This window comes from Primulina eburnea, chromosome 9 (assembly GCF_022965805.1).
Source record: "Primulina eburnea isolate SZY01 chromosome 9, ASM2296580v1, whole genome shotgun sequence".
Lineage (NCBI taxonomy): Eukaryota > Viridiplantae > Streptophyta > Magnoliopsida > Lamiales > Gesneriaceae > Primulina > Primulina eburnea.
This window is the reverse complement of record NC_133109.1, coordinates 1,558,498-1,572,320: the sequence shown is the minus strand read 5'-3', so window position 1 is coordinate 1,572,320 and position 13,823 is coordinate 1,558,498. Positions and strand designations below refer to the sequence as shown.

Below are 13,823 nucleotides of genomic sequence, written 5' to 3'. Positions count from 1 at the left end.
CACTCAATATCTCACGATCCCAACCCCGAGTATACCGAGAAAATATTTTCTCTAACTCACAAAAGAGAATTCCCACACTCAAGAAAAAATACAATCTTTTTTTCTATGCACTCTCTTTTTATCAAAGCTGAAAAGCTTTTGATTTTGAGATACAATAACTGAAGGAATTGAGCTCTATTTATAACTAATTCCTACGATCAGTTTGTAAATTCTTTCGATGTGCGAAATAAGTTTTATTATTATTTTATTTAATATGTGGGCCCCACCACATTAAATAAACCTTACCTAACATATATGTCATCATTTTGAGAATTTTTTGTCGCAAATCAAAGAACTCAATTGTGTTGCAACAATAGAGACAATTCAAGACCAAAATTTATTTCACACTTGTAAAATTATATATGCTTCACTCACAAGCCAAATATCACGCATGCAACCATATATATATAAACAAACCCTAATTAAAGAATATACATATTCAACTTTATATTCAAGCATCATCACCAACTGAAACTGATGGACTCAAAATGCAGGTTTTTGGCCGAACCAGATGCGCATATTCTAGCAACTTCATGTCTCATGCTCTTCGGGCCGCAAACCAAAACCCCAACGTCAGATCCTTTGCATTCAAGAAGTATTCCTGCCATGCATCATTGTATCAACCATAATCAAACATCTCTCAATATTTTCGGGAGCACAGTCGGAAAGCATTAAGACCTTGTTTGATGTCTCTAATGCTTTTAATCAAATTACAAGTGAAGAAATGAATGTGTATATATATAGCTAAATTTTGAGTTGTATTCTATAGATTTTGAGATGACGCGCACGTTTAATTCCGGGCATGAATTGATGGGAATGCAATGGAAAAGATTTCAAACTAGAATCAAGAGAGCACTTACTCTTTAGATCAGGTCTTGCACCAAAATGCACCTTAGTAGACTGAACAAGAGACTGATGAGGAAGGCTCTCGAGTTCCGTATCCACACCACATAACCAAGAAGCAGGCGACATTGTTGGTTTCGTGTATTCGAAATTCTGAATCTGCTTCCCTTCAGCAGAAATCTTCCTCTTTTGCCACAATAAAACAACACTAGCGGCCACAAAAATACAAACACATACAAGAAACATGTACCAAAGAATCTTGAAGCTGTAATGGTAATTCTCCCCTCTACGTTCCACGGGATAGATACGGTAACGCGTAACAAGGCCTAAAGTTATCAAAAACAAGACAAATGATGATGATATTATGGTGGCTAGACAGAGCCAGCTGTTCTTGCCAAGAATTGGGGAAATAGGTGCATCCATTGGATTGGGCTTGAACAGTTTAGTTTGGATCTGTTTCTTGGAATCTTCCAAGGGTTTTTCGTTTTCTCTCGTGACGTACGCTTCAATCTGTAGTTGTAGTTCGGAGAGATTCAAAGAGGTGCCGGAAAAAGGGAGCAAAAGGTCGAGTATTGTGAGATCGGTTGTGTTCTTGAAGGCTGAGACTAGAAGAATATTTGGATCAGCTCTAATGGTGGATTTTGTTGTGGTTGAGTGAATGATTTCACGTATCATGGAGATGAATGGAGCAATGCCACTTCCTCCGCTGATCATCACCAATGACTCGTGCCTGTAAAAATTATAACTTCCTTAGTACAAACCTACCGAACAAAAAATGTAATTCTTTTTTCAAAAATCAATTTATTAAGACTTGAATCAAGTAGCTCGATGAGAAATGTTGAGCTATCTTGAATAGTATATATTCGAGCTTGACTCGAAGAGAGGCTCAGGCAAATCATGCTCCGACAATATCTAAATTGACTTGAACTTCGATTCAGATGCTCTCTGATTGAGTGAATTGAAGAGCGAATTGAAGCGCTTACACCTATAGTTATCTATTATTCAAATGAATTACAAATTATGTATGTGATTCTATATAGATATTGTGCTTAACTACCTTAGAAAATTAAATGATGCAGGTCCATAAGGTCCTTCAGTTGATACTTCAAGACGATCCGAAGAAGTAGTAGAAGAAGAAAGCTGTTTGTAAAGCTTTTGAGTCCAACTTCCCTCGCTTTTAATTGCAATACTTAAAGTATGTGGCTCCAGGTTAGAGTTTGAAATCATAGTAAATGGATGCCACTGCAACTTGCAGATGCTTGGAACACGAACAAATAAGATACTCGCGGGACTGTAACTCAGATCTACAAACAAGATGCAAGTAAAGATGAAACATGTATTTCATGCATTTGCAGGCATAAGTATGTATTTACATTTAAAATTACACGTGAAATTTCAGTTTCATTTTATATGGGAAGTGGCTATAGTTTTCTTCAGGATTAGCCCTTTGTTTATGGGCTTAATAAAAAGAGTTGATGTATTGCGAAATGGTGATCACTATGAGTTCACCTGGATTCTTGGCGAAGGTAAGCTCCAATGTACCATTAGGCAAAAGGCGAGTTGAAACCAGTCTCGACTTGTGCCTAGATTGCAAGAACCTCAAGTATCGATCGATCAAGAACAGAAAGATTCCAGGAAGAATCAAACACATGTATGCTACTCCAACGTGCAACATATAGAAGAACATAAAGATAGTATACAGATGGTGTGAGTAGAAGAAAACTTCGAACGCTTTCCTCCTAACGCGATCAAAGCTGGTAACCCACATCCCTAACATCACAACAAATGCGATAACTCCGGCTACATTTGATAAATAAGTACTGCTCCATTCAAGCATCTGCAATACAAAGTTTTTGTGGTATTATATCTATGCTTTTGTCATCAATCCGACCACTAAAAGTATGAACATTTTGTACAAGACAATAAAACGCTCATAAGGGTTAAATATATGAATTTTACCAGGATCATTTGATCTGTCATTGCCCAGAATATGATATATCCAATGGCGTGGGCTGCAAAAAGAGTATTTGAAATATGGCCTAGCCAAATGTGATATTTGATGCTAGACTCTGATGTTAGGCCTAACAGAGGCAAGAGAGACGACCCCCGTGCCACGGGGAAAAACAGAAACGCCCAACATGTGTTTCCGATGTATCCAAGCCTCAGTGATATGCTACGAAACTTCTCTTGCCAACTACAATATCCAAGAAAATGATAATCTTTTCTATCACATACATCAAGCATCTGTAACATTCCCCTATACGTCTCAATGCTTATGCATCAAAGGTAGTGTAACATGAACCACAAGAGAGAAGTCGGATTGATTAAAGTTTTCAATAGGTTTAGAAACATACACTTTCTCTCCTGGTATCATGTACATGTGGATATGCCCAAAGCTGATATGCAAATAGTTCGCCAAGGACCAGATAAGAAGTGCCACAAACATGGCTGCAAATGTAAGTTCCACTGCATTAACTATTCCCAACGGCGCCATTACCAGCGCTGGACGTCTCAGAGGATGAAGAGAGATCCGATTACTGTTTGGATGTCACGCTCGATCAGTCATTAAAATATCAGACCCAAGTCATACAATTTGGTCTAAACCGTAACCGAACTGGAAACTTAGTCATGAACTCACACGTTCGTCGGAGAAAGCATAGATAAACAGCTCAAAATTTTATTATACCTTTGATTAGAGAAAGATAAGATACGTAATATTGAAAACGTTAACAAATAAAAACCAACAAACCTCTGGTAGTTCGATTTCTTCATCAAATGTAGGTACACGCATCCAAGAACGGCGATAAGCATGATAGGAAAACTAAATAAAAGAAGATTTGTCCCTGAAAAAGCATTTATATGTGCATGTTTACATACACCATATGGTAGTCAAGCTAAGGAAATTAAAAGATGAAATAAAGCTAGCATCAATTGCAATATCCCACAGTACTGAATCAAAGATTAGACCTTGTTCTCTGAAGTAAGTGGAGTTGAGACTTTCTTCCAACTTGGGAGTCCAAGAATTGTGGTAAAGTTTTGTCGGAAGCATAGTCCACATGAAAATATACCCTACAAACACCACAAGGAAAAACATCTGCCATGATGCTTGGAATTTCATATTTTTCAGTGTGTGTAATCTAGGATTATTTATCTCATTACATGTATCAAATTTCGTTTCTTGTATATATAGGACAATCCAAAAAATCTATTCAATCAGTATTATATGTAAAGTCGAAGAAAAAGCATGTTTCATGCTGTATTACAAGGATTTCAACACTGTGAGTTCGTTTTTCAGGCATCTAAAACCGTGATGTAATGGAACAAGTTGAGTTATTTAATTAATGTCAAATCATTAAGGTCACGTGTTGTCTTTTATGCTCAGGAAAAGTCATAAATACACACACATATCTATATATGTAGTGTACAATATTTTCTTTTGTTTAAGAGTGGTTTCATTTAGTGTAGTGTCCATCTGTAGTTTAGTATGAACAGCAAGATTTTGGATAGTTTAGTATGAACAGCAAGATTTTGGATAATGAATCTTGTTAAGTTAATGATTTTGTTTTTTCATTTGACAAAGAACGACATTTAGATAACGGAACATCGCAAAAATACTCAAAAATCTACCAATTGTTTTTTTTTACCGACACCAAAAATATGTACTGCTGCTATACAGTACATGTACAACATTCAAGTACGGTTGACTTTGGAACAATTTGCATGAATTATTCTATCTTTCTTTGGATGTGCGAATGGTGGATAATCCACTCACATCAAGTGGATTATAGAATAATCCGCACTTGCAGCTGCACTACACGTATCGGCTGAGGAAATCAAAGTTGACATTATGCTGACATGAACACATAGAGCAACAAATCCAAGGGGTTTTTTTTTTTTAAAAAAATAAAATATTGTAAACTTTTATGAGTGAGTCTCATGTGAGACCGTCTCACGGATCATAATTCGTGAGACGGGTCAACCCTACTCATATTCACAATAAAAAGTAATACTCTTAGCATAAAAAGTAATACTTTTTAATGGGTGACCCAAATAAGAGATCCGTCTCACAAATACAATCCGTGAGACCGTCTCACACAAGTTTTTGCCAACTTTTATCTATGTATAACAAAATGGGAGGTTTTTAATTTCTATGACAATCCGAGGAACCATTCCTCATATTAAGTAAAATCTTTTTTTTTTTTTTTAAATCAAAGATAACAAAATGGGAGATTTTAATTTCTATAACAGTCCGAGGAACCAGTCCTCGGATTTAATATAGATTGAAGGAATGATTCCTCGTATCCTACATAATTTTAAACAAAAATTGGCAAAAAATACGGCAATAATTATGGTCGTATATTGGTCAATAGATTTCCTTTTTTTTTTATAAATAAAAAATAGTAACAAAGTTTCACCTTGTTTACATATGTTTGTTTGATAATAATTTACACTTCTCAATTTTTTCATATTTTGTATTTTAACAAAAACTCCAGGAAATCGTCTTAAGTTTCAATTATATTTATTTATTTTTAAATATACATATTTATTAATTATCCGACAATTCGACATAGTTAGAATAATCATGCCAAATAAATTAAAGAAATGTGCTGAAAATATGTATTTAATGATATCGAAGTTAATACAATATAAAATACATCTGAAGTTCAAATAAATCACGATAGCAAAGTAAGTATAATACCGGGATTAATGGACATGAGTTAATATTATTAGTAATCAATCAATTTATATTAAATATGTTACTTTTATACATTCTTATACATAACCTTGTCATTTAAAGAAAAGAACAAGCTATTCTTGAAACCAATCCCAAGCCATTTCCCATGTAGCCGTCGGTCTTCCGTGTCTCACCTCCAATCACCGTCACGTGCCGTCCATTCACCGGAGATCCGACCGCACAGCCAGCAACCTTGTTTCCTTAACCTTGCGTCACCTTCTCTGCCTCGGATTGGAAGAACAGACACAAAGGAGAGCCCTGTTTCAGCTGCATTCTGTGCGCGAGCTTGTGTTCGAATTCTAGGTGATATCTTGGCCTCATTTTCTTGATGTCTTGGCAGCATGTTGTTGCGTATTGAAGCCTTTCCGAACCCAGCCCTATTTCCAACTCAGTTTCAGCCGAGATTTTAAGCTTTTTGCCGAGCTCGGACCAATCTTTCCGGTGTGTGACCACCCGAGACCCCTAGCGACAAGTTTAAGTTCCGATCTTGCGATCTCCGGGTCCAAAATTTCAGCTATAGTTTGAGTAGTAAGCTACCGATTTTTTGAATTTTAACCGTTTTAATTTAATTAGTATTTGTCGATTTAAAAGTGATATATTGATGTATATATCGGTTATATGTTAATGTAGGTTCAATCGTTGGGGACGTGTTTAAGGTATAATTCTTCGAAAAAATTCGTGAATCGAATTTTTATGTGTTTGACATAGAAAATGATGATTTAAATAGTCATATTTTTCCTGGAAGATCATTTTTGAAAGCTTCAAAGTCTATCATAGATTTAATAGTGGTACTCTTACTGAGGAATTTGATGATGAGATTGCAAAGTTTAATATTTATGAATCCATGAAAAGTCCTCTCGGTGAAAGTAATCTTAATACTCTTGATATAACTGATTACTTGTCACAAGAAAGAATGAAGTCGAAACAACAACAATAAAAAAAGACGCTGCTTGGGAGACAACCCATGATGAGTTAATTTCCTTTCTTTTATTTTTATTGATTTTTTTTTAATTTTTATCTCTTATTACATTTTATCTTACATTGAGGACAATGTCTGATTTAGAAGCGAAAGATGGTATATATTTTGTTTCTATTTTCAATTTCTATTTTTCAATTTTTCTGCATGTTTGATCCATAAAACATATAATGTTTATTTGTTATCTCTCTCATTCGAATCCTAAATGCTTCTGTTGCAAGTCTATAAAAAAATTTGATGTTTTCTTCGCTTGAAATTGATTTTGCATTCTTACTACTGCATTAATTTATATGTAGTTGTTTTTGATAATGTGTTGAAATGAGAAGTGTATGAAGTTTAGCACACATATCATTTTTCTTTGGTGAGCTTTGAGCTTAAGAACAATCATTATATCATGATCTGTTTTCTTTGATTTTGTGTTGGTAATGCATTCTTGATTTTTCTAGAATTTTCATTGTTATACATGTTTTTGTTAACACATTGTGGTAGATTAGGTTCATAAAGAAAATGACAAGGTATTAGGTTCAAACCTTTTCTTTTCATCATATGTGGCGTTCTTTTGACCCTACCCTAATTTATAGACCTCTAGTGAGCCAACTTCGAGCCTGAGCATTTTCTTTGGAAAATAACCATATTACAAGCCATGATAAATCCTTTTTGTTGGTTATTCATCTCTTTGAATATTGAATTGTTGAATCATATAAACTTTTCGCATTTAGTATCACTGAGCCAAAAAATTGCAAATTATTGAGATTGAGTGAAAGAAAAAAGAAAGAATAAAAAAATTGAGAAAAGAAAGAAAAAAATGGTACTGCTACATGAGGATGTCAGTTTCTTAAAAAAAGAGTTGACCGAAGTTATTTAACTAATTTTCCCCACGTGTCTAGAGCTTTTGTTTCCCTACAAACACTAAATTTAGTAATTGGTACCAATATATTTGGGTCCGAATTGTATTAGTCCCTTAGGAACCCACGTCTGTATAATCTTGAAGGATTTTGTAGTTCGTGTAACTTCAAGGGTGTGTGCAACGGAAGATCTAATATTATTCTTAACAAAATGTATTCTATTATGTTTTTCTCCCATTGTTCTTATCTACTATCTTATATCTCTTATGAATAGGTCTGTAATTATGGTATTGGGTAGTGTCTTGCCTTTCTACTGAACTTGATCTGTTACTGGATCCATTCTGCCAGTAGGATTTTTTCTCGGGCTGAGCATAACCTAATCCAAAATGCCTACCATTGTTAATTTCATTTACAGGTTTTTCAACTCGAATGTTAGTGTGAGGCCCGGGGCCGAAGAGGGCGGGGGTGATCGCCGGTGCCATGAGGTGGCACGGACAAAATGAGCAGCTCCTGGCAGGCTTCTAGGTGGAGCAAACATGAATGAACCGTTCTTACACCGGAAGGAGATGGATTCCGAGACTGTTCAATGTAATGGACTGTACAGTTGAAGAGGGCTTAAAAGATTTGATTGGTACTACTCATATCATGAAGGTGCATCTTCTTTTCGGTAGCTCATCACATAAGAACTCCAAAGTTAAGCGTGCTTGACTTGGGGCAATTTTGGGATGGGTGACCTCCTGGGAAGTTTCCCAGGATGCGTATGAGTGAGGACATAAGCACGCTGGAAAGACACGTATTGATACATTGATGATAGTCGTCGAATCTGGGGTTTTACAAGTGGTATCAGAGCCGACCTCTCTAAATACGGTGTGGTTCGGGGACGAACCAAGCGGAAGCTGGTGGGCATGTAAGGCCCGGGGCCGAAGAGGGCGGGGGGTGATCGCCGGTGCCATGAGGTGACACGGACAATGAGCGGCTCCTGACAGGCTTCTAGATGGAGGGAACATGAATTGTGAGAACCTGAAATTCCAGCAGATAGCATAATATCAGCAACAACTCATATTTCGGAAGATGACATTTTCCAGCAGACCAAAATCCAGCAGATTAGAATCCAGCAGACAGAATCCAGCAGCAGAAGAGCGAATTCCAGCAGACAGTTACTGATTCAGCTTAGACTTGTAACTGAAGCATTACATGGAATAAAGGCTGTTAATGGCGGATTATGATCATTAATAGGGAGGCTAACAGTCAGATTTTGGCCTATAAATAACACCCTCAAGTCTCTGAAATGGGTTACACAAGATTTGAGAGTATCACATAAATTTCGAGTTAAGAGATAGTGCCTTTGTCAAGCAGCAAAATCCAGTAGCGAGAGCAACCAGATTTCCAGTAGACTTCAACCGAAATTCTAGCAAATTACGGTAAGTGGGCTTATGTATAAATATCTTGAAATCCGTTTGATAATTCTGTTTTAAAGTTCAGTCTCTGTATGATTCCTGATATATGATTTTGAAGCACTGAAACTCCCTAGTGAACTAATGGTAGGAATATATATTCTGAACATCTCTGAATTCTGATTCTGATTCTGATTCTGGCCTCACCCCTTAGAGGAGAGAACATATAGGGGACTAATATCAGTTTAGCCATGATTCACTAACTTGTTCAGTGCTTACTAATTCTGATTTCTGTTCTAAAACCTATAAATTCTGAATTCTGATTCCTGCTATGAAATACGAGTTTCCTGTATATTGTTGTATTACTGTTTCTGTATTAAAATGATTTTCGAAAAACTGGGAGTTATTCCCGCCCCCGCTTACTGAGTGACAACCATATCACTCACCCACCAAAACATCTCAGATAAGAACGATAAAGAAAGGCTAGAAGAAGAGGAGTAGATCCAGTTCTGGAGCTGGTGAAGAAGATTGTTAATTTTCAGTTCTATTTATGTTGTTTTCCGCTGCGTTTGTAAGACATTGTGATGTCTGGTTTGTGTTACATTTCCGCTGTAAAACATTAATTATTCGAGTTTGTATCAGACATTGAAATATTCAGTATTTATGAATAAAAGACTGGTTTCTGAATTTCGTACTTCTGAGGCTTGTTGTTTTCGAATGTAAATTGGAGAGCAACGCCGGTGTCAACCAAACCCCGTCCCGAGGCGTGACATTGAAGTGGTATCAGAGCAGAACCGGGTTTCATAATCTGGGGAGGAGGAACTAGAAATAATAAGTTCTGAAAATTTCTGAAATTAAGTTATGAAAATAAGTTCTGAAAATTTCGGGAATAGACTACTGAAAATGAGCTACTGTAATAGACTACTGAAATGATAGACTGAATACGTACAGTTTGGAAAATCAGTAGGGAAACAAATCAGTAAACCAGAACCAGTGGATGTAAACCAGAACTAGTAGATGGAAATCAGTAGACCCCAGTAAACCAGTAGATCTGAAACCAGAACCAGTAGATGGAAATCAGTAGACCCAAAACCAATAGCCCGAAACCAGAACCAGTAGACGAAATCAGTAGATCTGAATGCAGAAGACTGAGTCAGTAGACTCGGAATGCAGCAGACTGATTGCAGAAGCATCAGAGTTGCAGTAGACAGTGTATTCCAGCAAGTGAATGCAGTAGACCTTGCAATTGACATGGAAGTTGAGGTGTTTTTCGCGCAATCTTCAAACGGTCATAACTTTTGATCCAGGAGGAATTTTTACTATTAAAAGTAGGCGTTGGAAAGCTCTCGACGAGGAGAACCTAACCTTGAACGAATTATCGTTCTAGAACGACTTTTCGTTCTAGCACCGCCGACGAACCCAAAAATCCATCGTTTAGACAGTGATATCATCATTTCCGTGATATTTTCCAAAATTTTGCAACTTTGAGGAATTTTCATTTCCAATTGGCTTAGTATTTTTGCACCAAACTTGGCACTATTCATGTTCTTGATGTCAAGGATTTTTAGTAAAATTTTTGGGCAGTTCTGACACCGAAAAATTTTGAGCTACTTTTTGCTATTGAATGTTATAGGCTTACTGATTCTATTCATTCCAGTACTTGTCTATAACTTGACCCATACTCTTGAGATCACTCTTGAACCTTGACTCTCATTGTTTTTCGATGTAGGATATGGCTGACCAGAGTAGCTACATTAAGAGCTTAGAAAGGAAGCTAGAGAAACTCAAGGAACATAACTATTGTCTAGAGCTGGACAAAGATGAATTAGAGCGTCGAGCAGAACACTTGAGAGGTGATGTTCAACGTTATGCTCATTATCTGCATGAAGCAGAAGAGAGGAGTAGGAAGGCTCAAGAAGAGTTTTGTAGTGACCCGTTCCAGAATCACCTACTAAACAAGAATTAAGCATGCAATTAACTTAATTAATAACAATCAGAGATAATGGCGGAAAAGGTCAACAAATGATAGATATACAACCCAATCGAAAATCCAGAACAACTCAAACTAAAAAATGAAAGTATGCGGTACAACCATATCGAAACAAAGCAGTACTGAAGAAATAACTCAACCGGCTACTCCACGTCCTCCTCATCCTCCTCCTGAGCCATCCAACCTGAGGCCTGTCCCGTGGGAATGGGGTGTCCAAGATAAACAAAACCGAGGACGTGAGCGATAAGAACGCTCAGTACAAAAGCATGAGTATACAAGCCTATATGAAATGCACATGCTATGATATGATACCAGGGTAGTCAAGAAACAGGAGTCACAAAAGATCTCAATATGCTCAGTCTAGAGGCGCCAAGTGGATAGTGCCGCGCGGTACTCCTCTGGGTCACTGCATCCACTACAAGATCAGACGTGGACCTAAAATGTCCCGGATCACCGAAGCCCTCCGGACCCGTCGGCCACTGTGTACTCTCGGTGTCCATGCGTCCACAAGACAGGGCTGAGCGGCCCCACAAGATATAGCTTATCTCGGAAGAGATACAGCTCAACAATAAAGGCTATCTCGAAAGAGATACGGCTCAAGATGAAATGTTACATGCCGTAATAAACGTGACATAATAGCATGCATCATATGACATATATCAATGCAGCAAATAATCATGCAACACATATAAGAATGTATACTCGACCAGGATATCTCGGATAGTACTTTCGTACCTCAAACCAGTAGATCCTAGCAATCAGCCCTAGACTCAAGCCTGCGTCCGTAGTCAGCCCACTGATGCCGCTAGCTCCCAACTAGAGCACAGTTCCGTTATAAAACCAGTAGCTCCCCGCTAGTGCCTGAACCTCGGGAAAAGACTAGAAACCCATCAGAAACGACTAAAACGCTCTGGAACACTCGGAATTGGCGAGTAAAAAGTGAAGCCTCGCGCCTCTATTTATAGTCAACGATCGAAGATCCGATCCACTTCGGAAGATCCGATCCGGTACACTTCGGACGATCCGAACCCTGATCGGACGATCCGAACCCTGCATGTCTTCCACGGGTCCAGCCACCTGTCTCGGACGATCCGAACCCTGATCGGACGATCCGAACCCTGCATGTCTTCCACGGGTCCAGCCACCTGGCTCGGACGATCCGAACCCTGATCGGACGATCCGAACCCTCCGAAATATAATTAATCCAATAATTAACTCAAATTAGGCATCGGGATACTACATTCTCCCCCCCTAAAAAGGATTTCGTCCGCGAAATCGTGTCTGAAGAATGACAATTCTGAATAACAATACATTTAACTTAAGAATGAATTACAACCGAAAGTACAATTGAAATTACAATCATAACTGAAAATACTACAACTAGAACAACTCTGGATGCTCTGACCGCATACGACTCTCTAGTTCTCAAGTAGCTTCTTCAGTGCCTCTGCGCTGCCACTGAATTAAGACAAGAGGAATGATCTTATTCCGCAACACCTTGTCTTTGCGATCTAGAATCCGAACTGGTCGTTCCACGTAAGACAAATCCGAATCAAGTTGAACTTCAGAGGGATGTAAAATGTGAGACTCATCTGCTACATATCGTCTCAACAAAGATACGTGGAACACATCATGAATACTTGATAGGTACGGCGGCAATGCAAGTCTGTAAGCCAAATCTCCCACGCTTTCCAATATTTCAAATGGACCAATAAATCTCGGAGACAGCTTACCCTTGAGACCAAATCTCAAAATCCTGCGAAAAGGCGAAACTCGGAGAAACACTTTCTCACCTGGCTGAAATTGAAGAGGTCGACGCTTGGTGTTCGCATAACTCGCTTGTCGATCCTGAGCAGTCTTAATCCGCTTCTTGATTACTGCAACCTTATCAATAGCCTGCTGGACTAACTCCGGTCTCTCAACATGTCGTTCCCCAATATCGTCCCAGAATAATGGAGTACGACAACGTCGCCCATACAACGCCTCAAATGGTGCCATACCAATACTACGATGATAGCTGTTGTTGTACGCGAACTCAATCAAAGGCAAATGATCCTGCCAAGCGGTTCCGAAATCCATAACAGAAGCTCGCAACATATCCTCAAGTAAACGGATAGTCCTCTCTGTCTGACCGTCGGTCTCTGGATGATAAGCCGTACTCAAACTTAGTGAAGTACCCAATGCTGACTGGAAACTACCCCAAAATCGTGAGGTAAAACGAGGATCTCTGTCACTAACAATACTGACTGGCACTCCATGCAAACGTAAAATCTCTTGAATATACAATCGAGCCATACGATCGAAAGTGAAATCACGGTTATATGGCAGAAAATGAGCAAACTTGGTGAGTCGATCCACCACTACCCAAATAGCATCACTGTTCCTCGAAGACAAAGGCAAGTGAGTAATGAAGTCCATCGCGATATGCTCCCACTTCCATTCAGGAATAGGTAAGTTCAACAATAATCCTCCCGGTCGACGGTGTTCTGCCTTAACCTGCTGACAAACTAGACACTTGGAGACAAACTGATAAATGCTGCGCTTCATCCCTTTCCACCAAAATCGTGTCCTCAAATCTTTATACATCTTGTTGCTTCTCGGATGAACACTCAACTTGCTTCGATGAGCCTGAGACAAGATCTCTTCCCTCAAAGTATCATCCTCTGGTACTACAACCCGATTAGACAAACACAGAAGACCATTAGACTGATAATGGAAATTACTATCTCCACCAACCAACCGAGCTAATCTCTGAGTCTTGAGATCAGACATCTGAGCATCTCGAATCCGAGTGAACAAAGTTGGCTCAGATAAAATGGTAGCAACACGAATGCTCTCCATACCTTTCCGATGTTTGAACTTAAACCCCAACGAACAACAATCTTGGACAGTACTAGACATAGCACTGGTCTGAAGTGCAGAGGCTCTCACCTTGCGACTAAGAGCATCGGCTGTGAGATTCGCAGAACCTGGATGGTACTTGATCACACAATCATAATCT

General features: G+C 38.5%; 1 protein-coding gene across 1 annotated transcript; it reads right to left on the bottom strand.

The window, feature by feature from the left end:
* Nucleotides 1-357: 357 nt before the first annotated feature.
* Nucleotides 358-4,050, bottom strand: LOC140841041 (ferric reduction oxidase 4-like). Its single transcript, XM_073208201.1, has 8 exons — nucleotides 3,850-4,050; nucleotides 3,632-3,725; nucleotides 3,237-3,419; nucleotides 2,842-3,076; nucleotides 2,392-2,719; nucleotides 1,940-2,186; nucleotides 900-1,612; nucleotides 358-640 (listed from the first exon to the last, which is right to left on the bottom strand). Exons 1-8 carry the CDS (start codon nucleotides 3,998-4,000, stop codon nucleotides 501-503), a joined length of 2,091 nt encoding a protein of 696 aa, XP_073064302.1. The 5' UTR covers nucleotides 4,001-4,050; the 3' UTR covers nucleotides 358-500.
* Between the last annotated feature and the right edge of the window lie 9,773 nt (nucleotides 4,051-13,823).